This window comes from Salvelinus namaycush, chromosome 27 (genome assembly GCF_016432855.1).
Source record: "Salvelinus namaycush isolate Seneca chromosome 27, SaNama_1.0, whole genome shotgun sequence".
In the NCBI taxonomy this organism is placed as follows: Eukaryota; Metazoa; Chordata; class Actinopteri; order Salmoniformes; family Salmonidae; genus Salvelinus; species Salvelinus namaycush.
This window is the reverse complement of record NC_052333.1, coordinates 37,351,101-37,377,450: the sequence shown is the minus strand read 5'-3', so window position 1 is coordinate 37,377,450 and position 26,350 is coordinate 37,351,101. Positions and strand designations below refer to the sequence as shown.

The window sequence follows — 26,350 nt, the reverse complement described above, 5'->3', positions numbered from 1 at the left end:
AGGTAATCTATCCATAGTGTGAAGACAGCGGGCAATTAGGCTTAGTCAAGGTGGAAAGTGCACTCCGGGACAAAAGTCCATTTGGACATTTATCCAAACAGCAGGAGCAGGGCAGGAAAACCAATGATGCATTTGATTATGTGGTTACCAAGGTGCAAGACGTTACCGGCCCATAAACCACAAAGGAATCCCTTTTTTTTTAATGCACTGAATGAGGGCTTTGTAACAATGGAGAACTCATATCTGTAACGGACATGATCGAAATTAGTTGTGATGCCTGAGGGCATCCCCAACCAATTTCAAATGTATAAGATGCTGTGAATAATTTGCATTTCGCAGTGAAATTTGCTCCAGAGTTGACACGTAAAGCCACATTTAGTTCATTTCCATGCTTCCGAGGCCAGACGTGATTTAAACGGCAGGGGTTTGTCGCTTGAAGCTCACCTGCTCACTACTTGATGGTGCAGTGATGTTCTGTCGGCTGGGACCGACTAGGCAGTTATGCATTAAATTGCTAATGCACTTGGCAGGCCACATTATCCGCCCCATCAAAGTGACAAGTGCAAGGATAAAACACTCTGCTCTGCTGTCCATGAGATCATTGGAAAATGTTGAGACAGCGGGTGAAGTTTCTTAAAATATTTTTTACAAGTGCTTTCTGCGGTTCTCTTTATTTCCGCCTCTGCTTTGACAGTTGGCGAACAATAGCTTCCCTGTGTAGGGTATGAGAGGTTAGGTTGTGGCAGTAAGTGCTGGGCACCTCTTATACCTTTCTCGTCTCTCCATGCTCCAGAGTTTGAAAGAAACACTGGTGTTGCTGGCTCATGCTCAAACTTGTGAAAGTGTCCAGTCTCAGGTTCTAAAATAATGTGATCTGACTGCATGAGGAGCCACAGGGATACACCGTCCTAGTTCCATCTCCGTGGAAGAGCCAGCTTGTCTGTGCTCATCATGTGCACTGCAATATAAGGTGTGTGTGTGTGTGCGCATTTTGTGCTCAACAGTAGCTTGGTCTCCTCTAGACGTGTCAGTCAGTGAATAATGAATGAGCCATAACGAAAGCATGTGTCGTATTCTACTTGAACGTGAACTGCAACAGTAAGTGCACCAGACGTGTGCAAGTGTTTGTTTACATCCTTTAATTCTTTGTTCCTCGCTGGCTTTTGTCACTGTTCAAAGCCTACTTCCTCGATACCAGAAATCCTTTTAAAAGCGCCAGAACTTGAAATCTCCCGTGTGTACCCGCCGATATAAAATAACGTAAGCCTAGAAAAGACCGTCATTGACTAGAATTTGTCCCCCAAAACACTTTTCATCGAAGGATTTTTGGCCATCCCCTTTCCCCACCTGCACATACGAGTCCTTCGGGTGAGTTGTGTAGAAGAAAAAGCACCATGCAGTGAGTAATGAGCTTGCCACCCATTTTGGGATGTGTGTGTGTGTGTGTGTGTGTGTGTGTGTGTGTGTGTGTGTGTGTGTGTGTGTGTGTGTGTGTGTGTGTGTGTGTGTGTGTGTGTGTGTGTGTGTGTGTGTGTGTGTGTGTGTGTGTGTGTGTGTGAGCTGCTTGTCTCCCAGCAGCTCAGTGACAGTGTGCTGGCTGGCTCGAATCTCTTGAATCATCTGCTATGAAGCCAAAGTATGAGGGAAGGATGCTGCTATTGTCCTTAGGGGTTGCTGACATACCAGCGTCGGGATGGTTTCTGCAGACAAACGTGGTCTGTCCCAAGGATGGATGTCCTTATTTCAGAGCCACAGGTGCATCACATTGATTACACAACTCTCATGAAGTGTGTTATATTACTCTGGTTACGTCAACTGCCCCCTACATATAAACTTTCTTAGTTTTTTTTCACTGCCTCGCGCTGAGCCATATGAAGATTTGAGATCTTAATCGAACTCACGGCCTAGCGTGGAATCTAAGCAAAGCAAGCAACCACTTGTGAATCTGTATGCAAAGCGTTTACAGTGGCTTCTGGCAGACGTTTCACAATCTTTCGAGAGAATGAAATGAAAGCTTGCCGTTTTCAGAGCGGCGACGTCGCGCAAACCAAGCGGACTCTGTTCGGGTTGGAAGTTTGGGATGTCTCCGTATTGTCAGATGAAGTTGGTAATTGTCTTTCAAACTTGCAGTAGACTCTTTTTCCAAGGATGTGTTAACACGCAGGCCTACGCATATATGGGCATTCTACAGAGGACCCGCACGGAATGAGGCGAGGAGATAATGTGCCCGTGAATTGTACTTAATGGTTGCTTTTTCTCTGGCAGTTGTCTTCCTAGTGTCTGCTTTTCTTAGTGTTTGTGGCTTGATAGCAGTCCAACCCGTTAAATATCTTCGGTTGCATTAACCTCACTAGGGTATGTGCCATTTTTCCAGCCAAAGAGGGGAGTCACAAAAAGCAGAAATAGAGAGAAAATGAATCACTAACCTTTGATCTTCATCAGATGACACTCATAGGACTTCATGTTACACAATACATGTATGTTTTGTTCGATAAAGTTCATATTTATATCCAAAAATCTGTTTACATTGGCGCGTTATGTTCAGTAGTTCCAAAACAACCGGTGATTTTGCAGAGAGCCACATCAATTTACAGTAATACTCATAATAAACATTGCTAAAAGGTACAACTGTTATGCATGGAATTTTAGATCCACTTCTCCTTAATGCAACCGCTGTGTCAGATTTCAAAAAAACTTTACGGAAAAAGCACACCATGCAATAATCTGAGTACAGCGCTCAGACACAAAACCAAGCCATACAGATATCCGCCATGTTGTGGAGTCAACAGAAGCCAGAAATAGCATTATAAATATTCACTTACCTTTGATCTTCATCAGAATGCACTCCCAGGAATCCCAGTTCCACAAATGTTTGATTTGTTCGATAAAGTCCATAATTTATGTCCTAATACCTCCTTTTTGTTCGCGCGTTTAGTTCACAATCCAAACTCACGAGGCGCGGGCAAGTCCAGGCAAAAGTTCAGACAAAGTCATATTACAATTCGTAGAAACATGTCAAACGAAGTATAGAATCAATCTTAGGATGTTTTTATCATAAATCTTCAATAATGTTCCAACCGGAGAATTCCTTTGTCTGTAGAAATGCAATGGAGCGCAAGCTAACTCTCATGTGAACGCGCGTGGTCAGCTCATGCCACTGACTCATTCAGCACCCATTCCCCCCTCCTTCACAGTAGAAGCATCAAACAAGGTTCTAAAGACTGTTGACATCTAGTGGAAGCCGTAGGAAGTGCAATATGACCCCATAGACACTGTATATTCGATAGGCAATGACTTGAAAACCTACAAACCTCAGATTTCCCACTTCCTGGTTGGATTTTTTCTTAGGTTTTTGCCTGCCATATGAGTTCTGTTATACTCAGACATCATTCAAACAGTTTTAGAAACTTCAGAGTATTTTCTATCCAAATCTACTAATTATATGCATATTCTAGCTTTTATGGCTGAGTAGCAGGCAGTTTAATTTGAGCACGTTTTTCATCCAAAATTACGAATGCTGCCCCCTACCCTAGTGAAGTTAATTTAGCCAATTGATTATTTCTTGAAGACACCATTTTTTTGGTCAACCTGTGCTGGCTGGGACATTGTTAGAAGTGAGGCTTTGTGAGAGTGCAGAATTATGAATGTGATTGAACTTGCAGTTGATCCGAGTCTTATTGGCTCCATTGCTGAAGGGAAGCCAACTCTCTCAAATGATACAAAGCATGTGCAGCAACACTGGCCGCCTTATTATTTACTGATTCTACAAAAAAAAAAGGCTATTCTTTCCAAATAATATTTGTTTGCACATTCAACAATATCTTAACAAGATATTTGTATTAGCTATCTGCTTTTGTGTGCCACTGTTTATTTTTGCCTTGTACCAAACAAAGCCATCTTCTCCATCTTCCCACAGGTTCAACTACAGGTCGACACATCATCTGACCACAAATGGGTTTTACGAGTTCCTCAACTGGTTCGACGAGAGGTCGTGGTACCCCTTGGGGAGGATCGTGGGGGGCACAGTAAGTTTAACACGTTCCCTTCTGTGATCAAGCTTAAGTCATCCCAATGAAAAACGAGCGTGTTGGATGAACACATTACATATAAATAAATATAGGCCTAGACTCCCTGTGTGGTTGTAGTGGGGGGGGGGGGGGGGGTTAGCTGAGGAAGCACCATGACCGTACCTTTTCATAAGCCTCCCCCAGGACTCTTTGGTCTTAGTCACACTCCGGAAGCAACCAGTGAGCTGTGTTAACTTGGCGGATTCCCCATGACTGTTTACCAACAAGAGCAGATGTTGGGAAATCGCAACCTTTTCCACCGTGAGTTAAAGCCTGCAGAGCCAGCAGGTAGTATCTTCCATTCTCCTCCTTCGGCGGAGCCTCGTATTTTTGGGCGGACCTGTAAAATGTGCACTGAGCACTGTGAATAAAATACGACCCCGCTCTTCCTCCCCAGCTCCCGGCATGTCTCTCTGAACTGTGAGCACAGTAGCTAATGGGGCGACGGTTTTCGCCAGCCTTGGTAGTGCATACCTTTCGAAATGGCTCCCTCTGTTACCTCCGTCACTTTCTCCACCTAGGTTGGCAGCTGAAGTTTCTCTCTTTTGTTCCCTGCTGTGTACAGTGTATTTACTTCAGGGTGGTGGGAGACGAGCGCCGAGCAGTTAAGACAGCCAGACATGTCAGCACTCAGTACTACTGTCAGTCGTTTTAGCAGCAGCAGATATTGCAGCTATGGAATATAGGCTAGTAGCAATGGCAGGTGTTGCTGTTTAGTAGCAATGGATTGTCATCCTGCACAAGGGATCCGAACATCCTAACCTGCGGATAACAGGTCTATGTGTAGGCAATGGACCATACTGGTGCTCAGCGCGCCAGGTTACCGGTCACGGTCAGCGCTGAGAGTGCAGCAGGGTTTAAACCACAGGTGGGTCTGACGCTGGGTACACAAAATGCAAATGCCCAGCAACATGCAAATTCATGCAAACTGGCTGTAGATCCAGGTTCAATACCTCTGACAGATAACTCTGCCGCTGTTAACTTGTTTTTGCTGCATGTCGGCTACCTGGCTCAATAAGCTCTGTTTTTCTCCCCCGACACACGATTGCACTATGAAGGTGAGAAGTGTTTCCCTCGGCTGTCCTGATGGTACTTACACGCAGTCTACGAGGTATGAAGGGCCTTTGAATTTTGTCAGGCAGCCTTCGGGAATGTTACAAATCACCTGTTCTGAAAACAGTGCTTCCATGAAGTCCTTCTCAGAAATCACACCAGTTGTGGGAATACTGTAGTGTGAAAGCAAATGAGCTCGTACTCTCTGACAGTCAACAGAGTGGAGGGAATGCAGTCCTACACAATGCATGACTAACTAGGGCTGTTGCAGTGGCCGTATTAATGTCGCTCATGACCGCGTTCAAATTCCACGTGGCCGATGAGTCCTAATCAATTGTGCATACAATTGGCCCAGCGTTGGCCGGGGGTAGGCCGTCATTGTAAATAAGAATGTTCTTGCCTTGTTAAAATACCATTAAAAAAAAAAAAAAAAAAAAAAAAAAAAAAAATGCACCTCATGTACACTTCAGAATGGGGAAAAATATCCATCCCATTTTATTCAGCTAAAGTTAAATGATATTCTTCTTCCTATAAACTCGTATAATATAAAATAATGGCACGGGACTTATGAGCATGCACTGTCTCGCAACCATTTCCATGACATAGGCTGACCAGGTGAATCCAGGTCAAAGCTATGATCCCTTATTGATGTCACCTGTTAAACCCTCTTCGATCCGTGTGGCTGAAGGGGTGGAGACCGGTTTTTAAGCTCTGAGACATGGATTGTGTGCGTGTGCCATTCAGAGGGTGGATGGAAAAGACGAAAGTGCCTTTGAACGGGGTTTGGTAGTAGGTGCCAGGCGCACCGGTTTGAGTGTGTCAAGAACTGCAACGCAGATGGGTTTTTCACGCTCAACAGTTTCCCCGTATGTATCAAGAATGGTCCACCACCCAAAGGACATCCAGCCAATTTGACACAACTGTGGGAAGCATTAGAGTCAACATGGGCCAAAATCCCCGTGGAACACTACTCCTTGTAGAGTCCATGCCACGACAAATTGAGGATTTTCTGAGAGCAAAAGGGGGTGCAACTCAATATTAGGAAGGTGGTCCTAATGTGTTGTGCCCTCAGTGTATGTTGTCTGTGAAATGAGCTATGCTATAACCTATGGCATTGTGCGTAGCCAGATAACATACGGTAGGCCAACACATTCTGTTCTGAAATACATTTTCTTCATATCATGTTTTCTTTGGAGCTGCCTAAAATAAATCATGGATTCGTTGTGATGGTGTATATTTACATGGATTTATTAGGCTTGCGTAAATGTGCGCCTTTGGAACATCTGTATGCGGCGTGTATGCACGGAGGCCTGGAGATAATTAACAAACACGTTTAGCAACGGTCAATTACCTTGAGACCGGAAGTAATTTGCGTGACAACCGACGGACAATATTCCATGACCGCCGCAGCAAATCTAATGATCAAATCAACGTTTATTTGTCACGTGCGCCGAATACAACAGGTGTAGACACCTTACAGCGAAATGCTTACTTACAGGCTCTAACCAACAGTGCAAAACGGGTATTAGGTGAACAATGAGTAAGTAAAGAAATAAAACAACAGTAAAAAGACAGTGAAAAATAACAGTAGCGAGGCTATAAAAGTAGCCTACCAATTGAGGTAGTATGTACATGAATGTATAGTTAGTGACTATGCATGTATGATAAACAGAGTAGCAGCAGCGTAAAAGAGGGGTGGGGGGGGACGCACAATGCAAATAGTCCGGGTAGCCATTTGATGACCTGTTCAGGATTCTTATGGCTTGGGGGTAAACACTGTTCAGAAGCCTTTTTGTCCTACCCTTGGCACTCCGGTACCGCTTGCCATGCGGTAGTAGAGAGAACAGTCTATGACTGGGCTAGCTGGGGTCTGACAATTTTTAGGGCCTTCCTCTGACACCGCCTGGTGTAGAGGTCCTGGATGGCAGGCAACTTAGCCCCAGTGATGTACTGGGCCGTACGCACTACCCTCTGTAGTGCCTTGCGGTCAGAGGCCGAGCAGTTGCCATACCAGGCAGTGATGCAACCAGTCAGGATGCTCTCGATGTTGCAGCTGTAGAACCTTTTGAGGATCTCAGGACCCATGCCAAATCTTTTTAGTTTCCTGAGGGGGAATAGGCTTTGTCGTGCCCTCTTCACGACTGTCATGGTGTGTTTGGACCATTGATGTGGACACCAAGGAACTTGAAGCTCTCAACCTGCTCCACTACAGCCCCGCCAATGAGAATGGGGGCGTGCTCAGTCCTCCTTTTCCTGTACCTCTTGAAGTGCAGCTTGACTGTATCAAATGCAATCCATCCCATGCAGATTGTGAAGTACACCCAAGAGTTGCCTGACTTTTTTTCAGGCATTACTTTAACACCTGAACGGTGTCACTCTGCCATTTCTTCAGAGTGGTATTCCCCAAAACCCTTTGTTGCTAGTCTGCATACTAGCACCTCTCCCATCTCCGAACAGGGACCTAAAGCAGTGTGCCGCAGCCCACCCCTGCATCCTTCCTCCTTTATCCCGCCCCGCCATTAGCTCTCCTTCTCTCCCCTCTCTGTATTCAAACTGCTGCAGATGAGTCTGACAGCCCTCGTTCATTGTGCATGCTAACGCGAATGGTCACGCCTTTAGTCGACGGACGAGCAGATACCAGTTAATGTGACACTGACTGCGTCTCTGCAGATCCCTCTTTTCTCTCCCACTCAAGGGGGACATCGGCCAGCCGCTCCCCCCTCCAGAGTCGTAGATAAGATTTGCGGGCTGAAGAAATGTGACACTCTTTAACAATAGGGCTCTGCCAAGCCAATAAACCGCCCTTTGTTACTGTAAAGAAATGGACCGGGTACATTTTCAAGCTGAAGGGCACAAATTCAAAGGAATATGGGGGTAATACAGACTACAGAGAGCCGAGCATCTGTTCTGGGGGCAAACAAACAGTGATTATTTCAGCAGTTGCTAGGCTCACTCCTGACAGGGCGACTGGGTTGGATGATTTGGGAGAGAGGTGCAATAAGACCCTGTTTGATAGTTTAGACCTCCTAGGCTATGACTAGCTATTTGGAAATGAGAATCACTGCAGGCAGAGACTTGCCAAAGTACCCTGGGCTCCTCTGCCTGGCATGGCATAGCATACCTCAAGGCATCACTCACACTGAAACACAGCCCCCCACAAGCCTAATTAGGACCAGTGTCATGTATTATAGACCGAGTCTTAAGGTTTGGCTGTTTGAGGCCTCAGCCTTGAATTAGGCAATTAGTCAGTATTTCGGTGGAGAATATCGCCTTACTTGGGTTTCCACAAGTGTAAATCCAGAGCAGATTCAATTAACTTGACTCACTCTTGTGGTATGTCAAGCAAGTGGACACAGCAAGCCGTCCCTTTCTTGATGTATCACTCTCCTGCCTGACCTGTGGAGTTCCGACGAACTGCTCAGTGGATAAAGTTACAGTACGTTAGGGTTAATTTAAAAGGCAGTCAGCATTTTATATCCAGGATAAGACTGGTATCCCCATCCATTTGCATGACGGTGCCATACATGTTCCCATTCCACTCCCTCTAGCTCATCTCTTTTCTCTCTCCAGGTATATCCAGGTTTGATGGTCACCGCAGGCCTTATCCACTACGTGCTGAACCTGCTGCACTTGACGGTGCACATCAGGGACGTCTGCGTCTTCCTGGCGCCGGTCTTCAGCGGCCTGACGTCCATCTCCACCTTCCTGCTGACGCGGGAGCTGTGGAACCAGGGGGCGGGGCTTCTGGCTGCCTGCTTTATCGCCATCGTGCCCGGGTACATCTCCCGCTCTGTGGCCGGCTCCTTCGACAACGAGGGCATCGCCATCTTCGCCCTGCAGTTCACCTACTACCTATGGGTAAGCCTGCCCCTTCCAGTCAGAACTTTATTATTTAAATATCCTTTTAAGGTCCTGTATTTGATGTTTTAACACAACATTTTAGGGGTGGTTTCCCAGACACAGATTAAGCCTAGTCCTGGACTAAAAATCAAGCTCAATGGGGAATCTCCATCAAAATAGCTTTTTAGTCCAGGACCAGACTACGTCTTTTCAACCGACTATTGACGCTGTAACACTCTGAAGTACCAGTTGGATGTTATTTTTCAGTGTGTTTACCGATCGTATACTCATGCCCTGTTGAAGGGAGGGACATGTACTTTTTGAAGAGATTTGCAGTCCTTAATGTTCTAATATCTACGGTGCATTCGGAAAGTATTCAGACCCCTTGACTTTTTCCACATTTTGTTACGTTACAGCCTTATTCTTAAATTAAGTAGTTTTCCCCCCCTCATCAATCTACATACAATACCCCATAATGACAAAGCAAAAACAGGTTTTTATAAATTTTTGCAAATGTATTAAAAAAAAATGTTAAACAGTAATCTCACATTTACCCAAGTATTCAGACCCTTTACTCAGTACTTTGTTGAAGCACCTTTAGCAGCGATTACAGCCTCAATTCTTCTTAGGTATGACGATACAAGCTTGGCACACCTGTATTTGGGGAGTTTCTCACATTCTTCTCTGCAGAACCTCTCAAGCTCTGTCAGGTTGGATGGGGAGCATCGCTGCACAGCTATTTTCAGGTCTCTCCAGAGATGTTCGATCGGGTTCAAGTCTGGGCTCTGGCTGGGCCGCTTAAGGACGTTGAGACTTGTCCTGAAGCCACTCCTGTGTTGTCTTGGCTGTGTGCTTAGGGTCGTTGTCCTGTTGGAAGGGGAACCTTCACCCCAGTCTAAGGTCCTGAGAGCTCTGGAGCAGGTTTTCATCAAGGATCTCTTTGTACTTTGCTCCGTTTGTCTTTCCCTCGATCCTGACTAGTCTCCCAGTCCCTGCCGCTGAAGAATATCCCACAGCATGATGCTGCCACCACCATGCTTCACCTTAGGAATGGTGCCAGGTTTCCTGCAGACTCTTTGGTATTCAGGCCAAAGAGTTCACTCTTGTTTCTCATAGTCCTTTAGGTGCCTTTTTGCAAACTCCAAGTGCCTTTTACTGAAGAGTGGCTTCCGTCTGAATACTTTCCGAATGCACTGTAATGCTCTAATAGCTGCTTTGGTGTGGTTAAATGATTGATACACTGACTAAATCATAAACTTCGCTCAGTCTGCTGACTGTCTGGGACATTGTGTGCTGCTTTGTATGTTTCAGTCGCTGCTGGTGACCTTTTAAAAATCGACTAATCAAAAATATCTCCGGTTGGAGGTGAAACGGGTTTCTTATTTACCACACTTGAACAGTTCGATGAATTGAACAGTGACCCTTTTTTCTGTTAATGCTACAAACTGCCCTGATGGGCCTAGCAGAATGACAGCTCTGACCAGACATTGGATAAGCTAACATAGACATGGTGGAAGTATTATCTATGCGCGCAATGGCTTACAATACAGTGGAAATGGACCATATGCTGTAGAAGTAGGATTCGTGGCAAAATAAACAGACATTTCCCCACACTTTATGCCACCAGTGTGTCTCCTCCTTTCAATCGCATTAGTGTCTCAGGCTCGCACGCACTGCTCTACTCCTTCCCACATTTTGTACATTATGCTTCCTGATGACTTGAGGCAGGTGCATGCAATGTATTCACATGGCTAGATGAAATTGAAGTGCATTGTAAAATGGACAAATCAAAGGTGACCTTGGCAGGGGGCGCCAGGCTCCCCATCAGCTCCCCGGTATTCATTTCACTTGTCTCGAGGGGCTTAGATGCCAGCCAAGCTGATAATCGCCAGGACCGCTCCACACTAAGGCATCCTATTTCTTTTTTTCAGGAGTAAAACTGAACAGCGCTCAGGTAGATTTATTTTTCCTCCTCCCGGCTTTGTCCTCCTTTTCAACCCAAGCCCAAGGACACACCGGCATTCAAGCAGGTAAACGTGACGCGGGCTCTCGCCCACCACGCTTCACATGTTAGTCAGCCATGGCGAGCACTGCGGGACAGTGACTGTAGAAAGGACCTTGTGTGCGTCTGTCAGCGTACGTTTGTCCAGTTGTGCGTTGTGCCTGAACTTGTTTCTCTTTCAATCTATCAGTCAGTGGACGTCGTTCAACTCGACACTTGACCCGTTAAGTACGAACATATCGAACTACTGCGGGGGCTTGAGACGCCTTCAACGGTTGCTTCCATAGCTTGAAGACCCATATCAGCACTATGGAGTGCTCTGTGTCATGTTAACTCGGGCGAGTGTGACTGAGCTGATGACGACACTCGGTTCGACGAGCCTCTGCTTTCATCAACTAGCCACACACACGCACACCCTGGAGCTGCCGGAGTTGTGGAAGTGTTTAACCTCTCGCCCAGAGTGTCGCAGAGAACCTCCCACGCTATGAGCGAATGTCAGAGTCAGTGGCTGGCTCCAGACCCAGGGGGATCCGCTATCTGCTCTCCACCACTGTTGTGACATGAAATGCAGACGGCCAACGTATAATTTGCTCGACGCAGTGCATGTTACGTTGACTCGAGTGCCGCTAAAACGCTACCAGGGACGTTCTCCGATTGTGGTAAGCCGCCTTCTCTGTCATGATCGTTGCACAATGATTTGATACGTATCATTTCAATATTTGGTTTTGTCAGAGGAGCAGCTGTTGCAGCTTCATAGGAACTTTTCATTGTCATTCCACATAGACCATACATGTCTTAGAATGAACCAAAACAACGAGCGTGCCCCAAATGGCATCTTACTTCCTATATAGTGCGCCTTATGGGCCCTGGGCAAAAGTAGTGCACTATATTGGGATTAGTGTGCCATGATTTGGAATGCAGACAATGCGTGTTCCAGGTGACACGGGTGGCCATTGCTTATCGTCGCATCTTTAAGTGGCGTGTCATCAGTGTAGTGGAACCATCGGTTGGGAAAAATTAAACTTGCACACGTGGTCTTTCCAGTTTGGCGAGAGCCCTGGAAAAACAATTATCCCGGCCATGCGTCACTGCTTTTCATTATCAGTCTCATTTACCCACGTTTGTCTCGGCACTTTCCCCCTCGTCTGCTCTCTTTCTCTCTCATTCTCCAGCCCTTTCCTCAAATGCTAAAACGGGAACCTCTCTCAGGCTTCTTCTCCCCAAACTTCATTATCCGTCTCCTTCATTTTATCTGCTAATAACCCATTCAACTCGAGCCGCTTAATCTGCCTGGGTCGGCCCCACCTCATCCCCTCCCTAATCTATAATTGAATCCTCTCGCACCCCAGAGAGCTGCCCCTTTTAACACTAGCACTCCCCGCTACCCCTCCTCTCCACCGTGCTTCCATTGTTGTCCCGCTAATTCCCCAGTTTCTCTAGGCTCACATTTAATTAGCCCTGCTCGTATTGCTGTGTGGTGTGTGTGGGGGGTGGGGGGGGGACTTATTTCAACATGACCGTGCACATTCTCTGCATAGTAGTCTCCAGCCCTGGTAGATTGTAGGCTAGCTCCCTGTTAATTGTCTGTGGCACAGGGAAAGCTATAGGTTTCCGGTGTTCTGCAGTGACCTACATCTTTGTCAGCTCCCTCAGTATTACCTGTGAGGAATTCTGTTTCACCAGTGTCAAAACCAGATAGCGCCGCTTTGGTGAGGCCTCATCGGAGGGGAACGCGCATGACATGGAGACCATTTAGGGTTGGATTTAAAATAGATGGGAGGTTAGAGGTTTTTGCTGCTCGACTGAGGCTCTGGTGGATATTCAGACCAGGCCTGCTTTCCACCGCTAATCAATCCTCATCAGCAGATCAGGTGAAGCGTGACTGATGTGTACCGCAGACGTCGTTCGATAAAACAGTCTGTGCTCCTGCCGCTGCCTGTCCTGCTCCCCTGCCATCACTTTCGCCCAGTAGTCTTTCAGACATGGTCCCTTTTTTAATGTGTTGACTCAGGCTGTGGGGTGAGACCAGGTAACCGGCAGTCCCAGCTAGTGTTAGGAGCATACTAATATGCCAGGCAGCCCTCACTTTTAACACTAGCAAGGCCGCTGGGCCAGACGCCCACTAGGGCGCGTTTTCATAGCATGTGCAGACCAGCTGGCAAGTGTCTTCAGACATTTTCAGTCTCTCCTTGTCCCAGTCTGTAATACCAACACTGTTCAAGCTGGCCACTATTGTCCCTGTTACCAAGAACTCCGAGGTAACCTTCCTCATTGTCTTATCATCCCCAGTAGCACTCACATCTGTAATTATGAATTGCTTTGAAAGGCTGGTCATGACATATCAACACCATCATCCCAAACACCCTAGAACCACTCCAATGCGCATATCGCCCCGACAGATCCACAGATGACGCAATGTCAATTGCACTTCACAGGGAGGTGGTCAGACTTGGTGCCAGGACAACAGCCTCTCCCTCAACATCAGTAAGACCAATGAGCTGATTGTGGACTACTGGAAAAAGAGAGGGCATGCCCCCATCCACATCTACAGGGCTGTAGGGAAGCAGGTCAAGAGATTCCACCCCCCCGGGAGGCTGAAAAGATTTGTCATGGGCCCTCGGATCCTCAAAATATTCTGCACCTGCACCATTGAGAGCAATTTGTTAACACCGCTTGTTATGGCAAATGCACCGCCCTCAAATTTCCAAAGTCTTCAACCACCCAAGCCATAGACTGTTCACTCTGCTGCTGTCCGGCAAACGGTACTGGAACATCGAATCTCGGACCAACCGGCTCTGAGACGGCTTCACCTCCCGAGCCATAAGACTGCTAATTAATTAGTCCGGGTAACCATTTAATTATCTGCATTGACACTCTTGCACTGACTCTATACACACTACACGAAAACCCACGCGCGCACACAACATGCATACAGACGTCACAGACTTTCACACATCATATGCTGCTGCTACTCTGTTCTTCATTTTACTCTTATGTATCCTGATGCCTAGTCACTTTACCCTGCTTTTATGTACATACACTATATATACAAAAGTATGTGGACACCCCTTCAAATGGCTATTTCAGCCACACTCGTTGCTGATAGTTGTATAAAATCGAGCACACCGCCATGTAATCTCCATAGACAAACATTGGCTGTAGAATGGCCTTACTGAAGAGCTGTGACTTTCAACGTGGCATTGTCATAGGATGCCACCTTGGCAACGAGTCAGTTCATCAAAGCAAGAACGGCTCGGCCGTGAAGTGGTAGGCCACACAAGCTCCCAGAACAGGACTGCCGCAGGCTGTAGTGCGTAAAAAATCATCTGTCCTCGGTTGCAACACTCATCGCGGAGTTCCAAACTGCCCCTGGAAGCAACGTCAGCACATGAAATGGGTTTCCATGCCGACTAGCCGCACACAAGCCTAAGATCACCATGCGCTATGCCAAGCGTCGGCTGGAGTGGTGTAAAGCTCGCCGCAATTGGACTCTGGAGCAGTGGAAATGCGTTCTCCGGAGTGATGAATCACGCTTCACCATTAGGCAGGCCGACAGACTAATCTGGGTTTGGCGCCTGTTTTGGTTTCACTGGTATTATATGGTGTTTCACTAGCACCTTTTCCCACTGTTCCATCAAGTGAATGTAGGCTGTTAGAGCATACTGTGGGAGTTAGAAAGTGCTATTAACGTTGTTGTCCTGGATGACATGTTTGACAGAATGACCGAACACGTTTACTAGTCCTTAACCCTTTGTGTCTGTTCTCCCCCTCACAGGTGAAGTCAATAAAGACCGGTTCGGTGTTCTGGTCCATTGGCTGCTGCCTCTCCTACTTCTACATGGTGAGTGTCAAAGAGCCTTAGTTATTGGCCGGAAACACACAGAAAACATTGTCATTGATTTCCACCGACGTAGCATTCCATCTCTGGGAATTGGAAGCCACGATTACATTAAGATAGCCCCATGGGTAGTTGAGAGCGATCGCCGGTGTCAAAAGTGGCGTGAAAAAGTAGTCTGTACCGGACGCGTTAAACATTATTTATGAATCCCCCGACCTGTCAGGGGGTCGATGGAGCGATAAGATAAAAGATGAACAGAGCCGACTGCCTCCCAGAGCGCTCTTTGTGTACAATTGGTGATTTTGAGCATCTGCAAAGATCTCCTGCTTCCAGCTTCTTCAGTTAAATCTCCCCTCAGCCCGGGAAGAGACAGATGTCAAACGAAACGCATTGGAGAGATCCAGCTCCCGTCGATTTCTCAGGATCCAAGCTACTGCAGGAAGAGAGAAGGGGAAAGCCTCTAATGACTACATTTGAAGAGCAGGGAGATTTTCCACTGAGACACCACTGCAATTTTTATAAGCCCCTCATTCTGCGTGTCTCACTCATACGCCTCCAGAGATCTGGAGTGTGATTATATTTTGGCTTCCCCCGCTCTATGATTCTGACTAGAGGGAGTACAGCTACGATCGGAATTGACTTTTTCATAGCAGGTTAGCGGAGCATACGCAGAAGGTTTCTATAATTAGGTCCGGAGAAGCGTTAGGGTTACGGTTAGCAAAAATGCTCTCCTAACTAAAAATGCTCTCCTAACTTGCTACAAAAAGTCACTTTCAGTCATAGCTGTACTCCCTCTAGTCACAACGCTGCTCTACCCATCCTCCCACCAGCATCCTGTGGTCTGATGTCTGACTGATGCCTCTCCTGTTGCAGGGTTTGTTTGCAACACGACAAGCCTGTGTCTCCCTTGTCACTCTCTCACGCCCCTCTAGTGGGAGTGGCTTGCAGGTGCAGCCCGCCATGCTGCAATATCTACCCTTCCACCTCTTCTTCCCATCCCGCTGTTGATTTAAGGATGCTCACCAATGAGGCTTAATCGAAGATGACACATCTGCGATGGCCAGCGAGAGATTCCGTGCTCAGCTCTGTCCTAATCAGCCCGGGGGAGGGAGAGGAGAAGCTCAGTTGAGATGTCACGATGGACAAGAACTGCAAAAACCACTACTGTGAGATGCGTGACAGTCGATCTGTCTCCTGGGAGAGATCTTGTGTTCCCAATGTTCCTGTGACGGCTCACTCCTACCTTGACAGCAGCCCTCGAGTTCTTTTCCTCATAAAGTATTTATGAGGCGTTCTCAGCAGCACATCTCAGCTCTTCAGGTGATTGTTTGTAAGATGTGCTGCGTTCTGGAGGTTATTATTAGAAGTCAAGCAATAATCACAACTCTTGAGGCCCCTTTTTACAGTGGACAAATCGATCCAGAGCTTTGCAGCACTGCAGTGTTTTGGCCTACCTCCCCAGGCCCCACCTGACTTTCATCAAAACAACTTTCTCCCACAGCCCCAGTTTATCTACTCCACTAATGCTGTCTCATACCCCCATTGGTGACCCAACAGCGTATCCGGTTATTCTGTTTCCAGCATCCTACCCCCCCCCCCCCACAGAGGTGCCTGAGCCTCTTCAGCCCCCTTCTGAGCCAATCTAGCCCCATAGAAAGACCCCTACCCTCCCGTTTACCACTACAATACCCTCCGTCTCCCCGTGCTTCTTCATAGTGGCCCCTGGGTGGTCAGATAAGCAGTGGAGTGTGGGTAAAGATAATGGCTTAAGGCTAGGCTCTAACGGTGTCTGGTTCTTTGCTGACCCCATTATGACTGCAATAAGACCTGTCGATTAGGGTCACATGCTAGCTTGAGGTGCACACACTAACAGGTTAGCATTGGGCCCATAGGACGCCCTAACATAGTGTAACAGCCCTTCCCCCTGCGTGTATTGTAACCTACAGAAACAGTTCTTCCTCATTCAAATCTAATTTTAATACAACCGGTGTAGACCTTAAAGTGAAATGCATACTTACATACTTAACATGCAGTTAAGGAAAATACGTGGTAAGTGAAAAATAGATAAGATAAAAAAAATAACAAATAATTAAAGAGCAGCAGTAAAATAACAATAGCGACGCTATATACAGGAGGTACCGGTACAGAGTCAATGTGCGGGGGCACCGGTTAGTCGAGGTAATATGTACATGTAGGTGGAGTTGAAGTTACTATGCACAGATAATAAACAGAGAATAGCAGCAGTGTAAACGAGGGGGGAAGGGGGCAATGCAAATAGTCTGGGTAGCCATTTGATTAGCTGTTGAGCAGTCTTATGGCTTGGGGGTAGAAGCTGTTGGGAAGCCTTTTGGACCTAGACTTGGCGCTCCGGTACCACTTGCCGTGCGGTAGCAGAGAGAAGAGTCTGTGACACGGGTGGCTGGAGGCTTTGACAATTTTTAGGGCCTTCCTCTGACACCACCTGGTATAGAGGTCCTGGATGGCAGGAAGCTTGTCCCCAGTGATGTAGTGCCTTGCAGTCGTAGGCCGAGCAGTTGCCATACCAGGCAGTGATGCAACCAGTCAGGATGCTCTCGATGGTGCAGCTGTAGAACTCTTAGGACCCATGCAAAATCTTTTCAGTCTCCTGAGGGGGAATAGGTTTTGTCGTGCCCTCTTCATGACTGTCTTATTGTGCTTGGACCATGATAGTTTGTTGGTGATGAGCCTCTTCAGCCCTACCGATGAGAATGGGGGTGTGCTCGGTCCTCCTTTTCCTGTAGTCCACAATCATCTCCTTTGTCTTGATCACGTTGAGGGAGAGGTTGTTGTCCTGGCACCACACGGCCAGGTCTCTGACCACATCCCTATAGGCTGTCTCAACGTTGTCGGTGATCAGGCCTACCACTGTTGTCATCAGCAAACTTAATGATGGTGTCGGAGTCGTGCCTGACCGTGCAGTCATGAGTGAACAGGGAGTACAGGAGTGGACTGAGCACACACCCCTGAGGGCCCCCCGTGTTGAGGATCAGCATCGTCGGATGTGTTGTTACCTACCCGTATCACCTGGGGGCGGCCCGTCGAAGTCCAGGATCCAGTTGGAAACGGATGTGTTTAGTCCCAGGGTCCTAAGCTTAGTGATGAGCATTGAGGGCGCTATGGTGTACGCTAAGCAGTAGTCAATTCTCACATAGATGTTCCTTTTGTCCAGGTGAGAAAGGGCAGTGTGGAGTGCAATAGATTGCATCATCTGGGGCGGTATGCAAATTGGAGTGGTTTCTGGGATAATGGTGACGATGTGGGCTATGACCGACCTTTCAAAGTACTTCATGGCTACAGACGTGAGTGTTACGGGTCGGTAGTCATTTAGGCAGGTTGCCTTGGTGTTCTTGGGCCTGGGACTATGGGGGTGTGCTTGAAACATGTTGGTATTACAGACTCGGACAGGGAGAGGTTGAAAATGTCAGTGAAGACACTTGCCAGTTGGTCAGCGCATGCCTCGTAATCTGTCTGGCCCTGCGGCCTTGTGAATGTTGACCTGTTTAAAGGTCTTACATCGGCTACGGAGAGCGTGATCACACAGTCGTCTGGAACAGCTGATGCTCTCATGCATGTTTCAGTGTTACTTGCCTCGACGTGAGTATAGAAGTAATTTAGCTCGTCTGGTAGGGTCGTGTCACTGGGCAGCTGGAGGCTGTGCTTCCCTTTGTAGTCTGTAATAGTTTGCAAGCCCTGCCATATCTGACTAGCGTCGGAGCTGGTGTAGTACAATTCGATCTTAGTCCTGTATTGACGCTTTGATGGTTCGTTGGAGGGCATAGCGGGATTTCTTATTTCATTATATTGTAAGGGAAGCTTCTCCAAGGACAAGTGCTCTTCTCATAGAACTACTGTCACAACATTGCATGAAAGCCTTACAGGGATGTCACTAGGATGTTTCAATACCCCCAAATGATATCATGAGGATGAGGGATGATCAGGGAATCTACTAACTACATTATCTCCAGCTTATAAAGTTCCTGAAAGTTATTATTGCCGGAAGGATATTTGCTTGACTATATCCTAGCGGCCTAACCAGGAAAAACATTGTTTCGATCGAGGTTTTTCTCAAGGGAAGTGTGATCAGTTTTTCAATAAAAAACATTGGTTTTGTTCGTTTCTTAATTTAGGACTGCGCTATATCGATAACTGCATTGTTTACTCTTACAGGCATATTGATTGTGTGCGCACCATCTCTTTCAGCTACCTCACTGTCTCTTAGCAGACTTTTTTTTGGTGGTAATCAATATATTTTGTGCTAGGTGGTTGGGTTTTGGACTGTACTCTCCTCAAAGAATCTCAGCCTCCAGAAGATTTCTGCCTGCTTATTTGACCCTCAAAACCATGGGGGTGGGTGGGTGTAATGCAGGAAAGGTTTCTCTCATACACACAACGGCGAGGTCATTAGCAGTAGATTTGCGAGATGTTTAGTCAAATTACGTTCCGGAGGCTGCGGGATGTGACCCTCCGAGCGAGACACTAGCCTCACTTTCTCCTCTCCTCACCAACACCCCCCCCCCCCCCCCCACCCCCACCCCCCACCCCCCCCAGCACTTCCTCTGGGTCGGTGTTGTTTTCAATTAGAAACCTCATCTCTCACAGAACTGCTGTGTCAAAAAAAAAAAAAAACATTAAAGTTACGGTTCAGCTGTACCTAATTAGCTCTTACCATCTGAAGCTAAAGCTAAAGATACAAATGGCTGTGAAAAGGTAATTACGTTTAACCACTCCAGAAGGAACTTGAGGCGATTCATCTCCTTCTAGGGTGACTCTTCTGTTTTTCGTAATTAGGGGTAATTTAAAAAAACTTATTTTAACCATCGATGAGTGACTTGTGAATGCAGTGTGTGATTGTGTGGCTAAGCAGGTTTGTGTCAGTTTGAGCATTTATCCCAAAAGGCTGTCCTAAACAGAGGATAAAACATTTTACTACTGTCCCTCGCCGTCTGTGCTCTGTACCCCCTACACAGTGTGATTTTCAATGGCGCCGTTTGAAGTACTGCAGCTGACGTTTTTGTAGAGTGTTTTATAAGCCCCTCTCATTTCACACTGCGTCTCTCTGACATTGTTGCTGCATAATTTCATGGCGCTTTTAAAGTTGAAGCATTTTACTTCAGTCATAGTGTTAAATATGATTGAATTGGTTTTATATGGTGCCACTGCAAATTTCCATGTATTACTGTTGCAGGTGTCTGTGGTTTACTGTTTTGTGTTGCAGGTGTCAGCATGGGGAGGATATGTCTTCATCATCAACCTGATCCCGCTGCATGTGTTTGTGCTGCTGCTCATGCAGCGCTACAGCAAGAGGGTCTATATCGGTGAGTGACCACAAAGACATCTGACCGTCAACCCCCTCTTCATAGGTTGTCACTCGGTCGCGTCATGCCATTGTTATGAACGTTCTTAAGCCGCCCTCTTCGGCGGCGCCTTAGCTTATCACGACTTTAGGGCACCACTAACTACTGTTTAGTCTAAACTACACTATAGTGCCTGGAAATACGATGACATTGCTAAAGTAGTCAAATGTTTAGTAGGAAAGAGCTTTGCCAGCTTTATCATGTCGTCAAATTTCCTTTAGACAGATAGCAATGTTGTCATTAGCTAGTAAAGTTCGTCAAAAATACCTAGCAATGCTAACGGTAGCTAGCTAAAATCCGGTGTCCTTCCCTCAATCTTAGCTAATGTTATACTGCATCTAAAGTCAATCTAGCGACATCAAAATGATGACAAAATGTTTTCCTACTAAGTATTTGCCTCCTTTTGAATGTCATTGTATTTCCAAGCCACTGTAATGCACTTTTGGTGAAATCCTCATCGGCGCTCATTGACGATGCATTGAGTAGAATGCTCAGTCGGGCCTCCAAAAATAACGTTTAAAACAATATTGTGACGAAACATGCAACCCATGAATGTGACCGCAAACCTTCTCTATCTGCTAAAGAGATGTGACCGCACGCACCTGTTTTCCTCGAACCACTAACACCGGTTTGCTCTTTTGAATGCGACTGCAAACAGAACTTTTTTGGGGGGGGGTTAAATATTCTGAATTTGACTGCGAGACAAAACGTTGCAGAAATGCTGCAGCATCGTAAGCAGTACATATTTAGCTGAGCTGAAGGAACAGCTGGGTCAAGATAAATGGGCTAGCATCAGTTAGTCTTGATTGTCCGTATTACTCACAGTAAACCGTACCCCATTCTTGGGTGATGTGAAAATAAATTACGACCCTATTTAAAGAGGGCTTCGACCCCGCTGTACTCAATCTCTGCATTTTCCCCAACAAGGGATTCCACCCTTCGACAATAACCATTTGTTAATGCAGACTATCTTTGCATTGTTGAGACATTTATGGCTTGGAACGCAGAGGCTGTCAACCTTAAGCACCCTTTTTAATAGAAGAGAGCTTTGCATAGTTATTCAAGCATCCATCTTGTGCAAGGTCTTGCTCCTTAAAGTGCTTCATAACCATCTCGTTCTGATCTAGTTTTAACCTTCCTCCTTCATCTACAATAGAGAAAGCTCTTCTAAAAACTAGTTGTCTCTTTGGCATCGGAGCTTGCCACAATGAGAGTCCCTCTTGACCAAAAATGCAGTTCTGTTTCACACAGTTCATTACTTAGCTCCATCAGTCAACAGGCGATAATGAATCATAGTCGGGCATGCTCAGGGCTAGTCACAGCCACTTCAAAAAGCTCCAGTGTTCAGGAAAGTATAAAATCTTAATTAGGGCACACTACTTAGAATCAGCTCTCCTCCCCCCAGCTACAAAGGTGGGAGTTCTACTGCCGGCTCATGTTAGGCCCCCCGCTGCACTTTTCTTTTCCCACGTCTATGTAAATTACTCCAGATAAGACGTTATTGTATTTACGCCAACTCAGGAGTTGCATTGAGAAAATCAGTTCACAAGAAATACCTCTAACTGACGTGATAGTGGGTATTGAATAGAACAGTATCTGTTTGACCTTTTTTGTTTGATCTCATCTCTCGCTCGATCCCTTTTCTTTGTCTGTTTCTCTTTCTCCCTCAGCTTACAGCACTTTCTACATTGTGGGCCTGGTGCTATCCATGCAGATCCCCTTTGTGGGCTTCCAGCCAATCAGAACCAGCGAGCACACGGCGGCAGCAGGTAAGCCTCACCACTTTTTTATTTATTTTTTTTGGTCTCCTGAGCGCACAAAACAACTCGCCATTAGACACACACACCGCTTTTTCATATCACCAGGTATGTCTCGTTGAGAATCTATTTTTCAACCGAGACCTTGGACCATGACCAAGCAGTTGTGTTCTCTTGTATGGGCAGTGCCTTTACTATTTCGTTGATGCAACGTAAGTGTTCCTGTCTCGCCAACGGTCCCAGCTACTCCCAGACAACATTTAGGTGGCATTCCTTAATTCCGGAGGGTAGGAACAGCTAGGGGTGTGAGCATTTTAAACGTTAAAATGAAAACTGACTATAACACGGCAAATAATGTAACTAGACAATAGGCTATAATGGCCCGGGGAAAGTTGTGTAATTTAAATAAAACCTGAGAGAAAGAGGCAGACAATGTTAATTTGGTGAGTTTGCATGGCAGGAAAGACGAGACATTGCGAGAGAGATTACGGTTCTTTCTGCCTGCCCCCTCCCCTCTCTCCCTTGCACTGACTTGCCTGGTCTTTCTCTTCTCTAATGATGCGAGTGTGTGTGTTCAGTCTTCGGTCTGTTGCGTGTAGAATATCCTAGCCTATTCATTGATAGGCCCTGCTTTACTGAAATTGCGAGACATTGCAAGCCAATATATTGCAAGATACAGCATTCCAATTACGAGAAAGCTTTGGATTACCAATAGATAGGCCTAGTGCACGGTTCTGACTCAGTCTGCCTGGTGTCCGACCTGCCTATACTGTACACCTCCCCTCTCGCTATGAAATCGAATATTGACCCCAAGAAGCTACGTGCAAGGGGTTGAGGAATCAATTATTTTGGAGTCGACTCCACTATGTCATCGCTAAGTTGGAAAATTGGAAGAAAAAGGTCAGAGTCCTGTATGGCAATACTTTGCAAAGTTAAATGAGAAGGTGATGAAATGCAAACTTTGCGAGGTGGAATATAGGTACAGTATTGGTAGTACAGGTGCAATGCTTAACCATCTGAAAGGGACTCATTGTGAGACCCAAACCGTTGCTGTCAGCAGCGCAGCTGCGTTGTGAATTAATGTGGATTTTTTCCCTTATCGTTTTAACGGAGAGCCACTTTTTTCCCCCTCTGTTTTGAACGTTAAGAATGTCCATTTGTCAACATCCCTAGTAACAGGATGACATGGCTCTACAGCATCCATTTCAGCTTCCTCTTAGTCCAATGTAGCTTCAGTCTGATTTCTGATGTGGTGTTTGTTACGGGGGTGACCAGAGCAGCACAGCATGTCAGCGTCATGGGCTTCGAGGAAGGCACCAAGGCTCTCTCAAAGGACGGGCTTGTTTGGTGTCGGGCAACAGCTGCTCGTAACATCTGGCGGCGTGTCTACAGCAGCAGAGTGACGGGCGTTGTTAGTGTCACCCGCTCTCTGGGTTCTGGAGGAGTTATGACCTTGGAATGCTCCCGGGGGGTCGGAACTTGGAAGTGCTCCTCTGTTTTGCTAAGAGGACGGACGTGAAGAAAGGAAGTGAAACGGGGCTCTGTTCAGTCAGTAGTTCCACAAGAGAGAAAAAACAGATCCCGTTTAGCCTGAACTGTTCCTGTTATTCAAATGTTTAAAAAAAATAAAAATAATATTTAACCAGTTAGGCCAGTTGAGAACAAGTTCTCATTTACAACTGCGACCTGGCCAAGATAAGGCAAAACAGTGCGACAGAGTTACACATGGGATAAACAAACGTACAGTCAAATAACACAATAGAAAAAATCTATATATATAGTGTGCGCCAATGTAGTAAGATTAGGGAGGTAAGGCAATAATTAGGCCATAGTGGCGAAATAATTACAATTTAGCATTAACACTGGAGTGATAGATGTGCAGATGATGATGTGCAAGTAGAGATACTGGGGTGCAAAATTCAATAACAATATGGGGATGAGGTAGTTGGGTGGGCTATTTACAGATGGGTTGTGTACAGGTGCAGTGATCGGTAAGCTGCACTGGCAGCTGATGTTTAAAATTAGTGAGGGAAATGTAAGTCTCCAGCTTCAGTGATTTTTGCAATTCGTTCCAGTCATTGGCAGCAGAGAACTGTAAGGAAAGGCGGCCAAAGGAGGAGTTGGCTTTGGGGATGACCCGTGAAATATACCTGCTGGAGCACGTGCTATGGGTGGGTGTTGCTGTGGTGATCAGTGAGCTTAGTTAATAAGGCGGGACTTTACCTAGCAAAGACTTATAGATGACCTGGAGCCAGTGGCGACGAATATGAAGAGAGGGCCAGCCAACGAGAGCATACAGGTCGCAGTATGCGTATATGGGGCTTTGGTGACAAAACGGATGGCATTGTGATAGACTACATCCAGTTTGCCGAGTTGAGTGTTGGAGGCTATTTTGTAAATGACATCGCCAAAGTCCAGGATCTGTAGGATAGTCAGTTTTACGAGGGTATGTTTAGCAGCATGAGTGAAGGAGGCTTTGTTGTGAAATAGGAAGCCAATTCTAGATTTAATTTAGAATTGGAGATGCTTAATGTGAGTCTGGAAGGACAGTTTACAGTCTAACCAGTCACCTAGGTATTTGTAGTTGTCCACATATTCTAAGTCAGAACCTTGGGCTAGTTGCTGCGGGGGGTGCAGAGCTGTTGGCCGCGGTAGGGGTAGCCAGGTGGAAGTATGTTGTCATGTATTATTACAGCGTCAGTTTGTAGCACATCTAGAGTAATACTACCATCAAATGATAGTCCTTCTGATTCAACATGTTTGTATATAAACCTGCTTGCATGAGAGCTTAAGGTTACTGTTTTTAACGTGCATACGCCAACATTCTGTGATTTGCGTGCGTGTCCTGCCACAGGTGTGTTTGCGCTGCTCCAGGCATATGCTTTGCTGCAGTACCTGAAGAACAGGCTCACCAAGCAGGAGTTCCAGACCCTTTTCTTCCTGGGGGTGTCGCTAGCTGCTGGGGTGGTGTTCCTCACCGTCATCTATCTCACGTACACTGGTGAGTCACTATACCTTACCATTACACGTACAGTGCCTTGAGAAAGTATCCACACCCCTTGACTTCTTCCACATTTTGTTGTGTTACAGCCTGAATATAACATTTATAAAATGTAGAGTTTTTGTCACAGGCCTACACACAATACCCCATAATGTCAGTGGAATTATGTTTTTAGATTATTTATTTTCATTTTTTTTCATTTTTTTTTATTTTTTTTATTTTTTTACAAATCAGTAATAGGTATTCAACCCGTTTGTTATGGCAAGCTGAAATAAGTTCAGGAGTACAAATTGCTTAAGAAGTTGCATGTACTCACTCTGTGTGCAATAATAGTGTTTTAACATGATTTTTGAGTTGGCTACCTCATTTCTGTACACCACACATACAATTGTCTGGAAGGTCCCTCAGTCGAGCAGCGATTTTCAAACAAATACCTGAGGTTTTCCAATGGCTCACAGAGAAGAGCACCTATTGGTAGATAAAAATAGATTTAAAAAAAGCAGACATTGAATTTCCCTTTGAGGGTGGGGAAGTTATTAATTACACTTTGGATGGTGTATCAATCCAGTCACTACAAAGACACGGGCGTCCGTCCTAACTCGGTTGCGAGAGAGGAAGCAAATCGCTCAGGGATTTCACCATGGTGACTTTAAAACAGTTAGTTTAATGGCTGTGATAGAACTGAGGATGGATCCACAACATTGTAGTTACTCCACAATACTAACCTAATTGACAAAGTGAATAGAAGGAAGCGTGGCCAGTATACATGCATTCTGTTTACAGCAAGGCAATAAAGTAATACGGAAAGAAATGTGGCAAAGCAATTCACTTTTTGTTCTGAATACAAAGTGTTATGTTTGGGGCAAATCCAATACAACACATTACTGAGAACCACTCGCATATTTTCAAGCATATAGTGGTGACTGCTTCATGTTATGGGTATGCTTCTAATCAATAAGGACTGGGGAGTTTTTCAGAAATAAATAAATGCAATGGAGCTAAGCACAGGCAAAATCCTAGAGGAAAACCTGGTTCAGTCTGCTTTCCACCAGACACTGGGAGATGAATTCCCCTTTCAACAGGACAATAACCTACAACACAAGGCCAGATATACACTGGAGGTGCTTACCAAGAAGATTAAAGAACGATGTTAGTTATGCATATTCTTAACCGCCACTGCTCAACATTCCTCTCGAGTCCCGACCCACATATGCCCTACTACTGAACAGACACCTGACCCACTAAAGCAGGGCGCTTTAGTTATTGTCCTGTGGGGCTAAAACGGGTCAGTGTTTTTTTTGTTTCTACCTCGTAGTTAATTGCACTCATCTAGTGTCTCTGGTTGGAATCAGTCCCTGGTTAGAATGGGCGACAGTGAAAACCTGAAGTGTTTCGGCTCTTGAGGACCCGAATTGAA

At 46.0% G+C, this 26,350-nt stretch overlaps 1 protein-coding gene across 1 annotated transcript in view; it reads left to right on the top strand.

Annotated features, from left to right (window-relative positions):
- LOC120021979 (dolichyl-diphosphooligosaccharide--protein glycosyltransferase subunit STT3B) overlaps window positions 1–26,350 on the top strand; it is an 88,908-nt gene that overhangs the window by 48,932 nt on the left and 13,626 nt on the right. Inside the window, exons 2-7 of the mRNA XM_038965783.1 lie at window positions 3,917–4,025; window positions 8,691–8,978; window positions 14,738–14,803; window positions 20,037–20,136; window positions 21,846–21,944; window positions 24,787–24,933. Coding sequence (XP_038821711.1) covers window positions 3,917–4,025; window positions 8,691–8,978; window positions 14,738–14,803; window positions 20,037–20,136; window positions 21,846–21,944; window positions 24,787–24,933 — 809 coding nt within the window. The remainder of the gene's footprint in view (window positions 1–3,916; window positions 4,026–8,690; window positions 8,979–14,737; window positions 14,804–20,036; window positions 20,137–21,845; window positions 21,945–24,786; window positions 24,934–26,350) is intronic.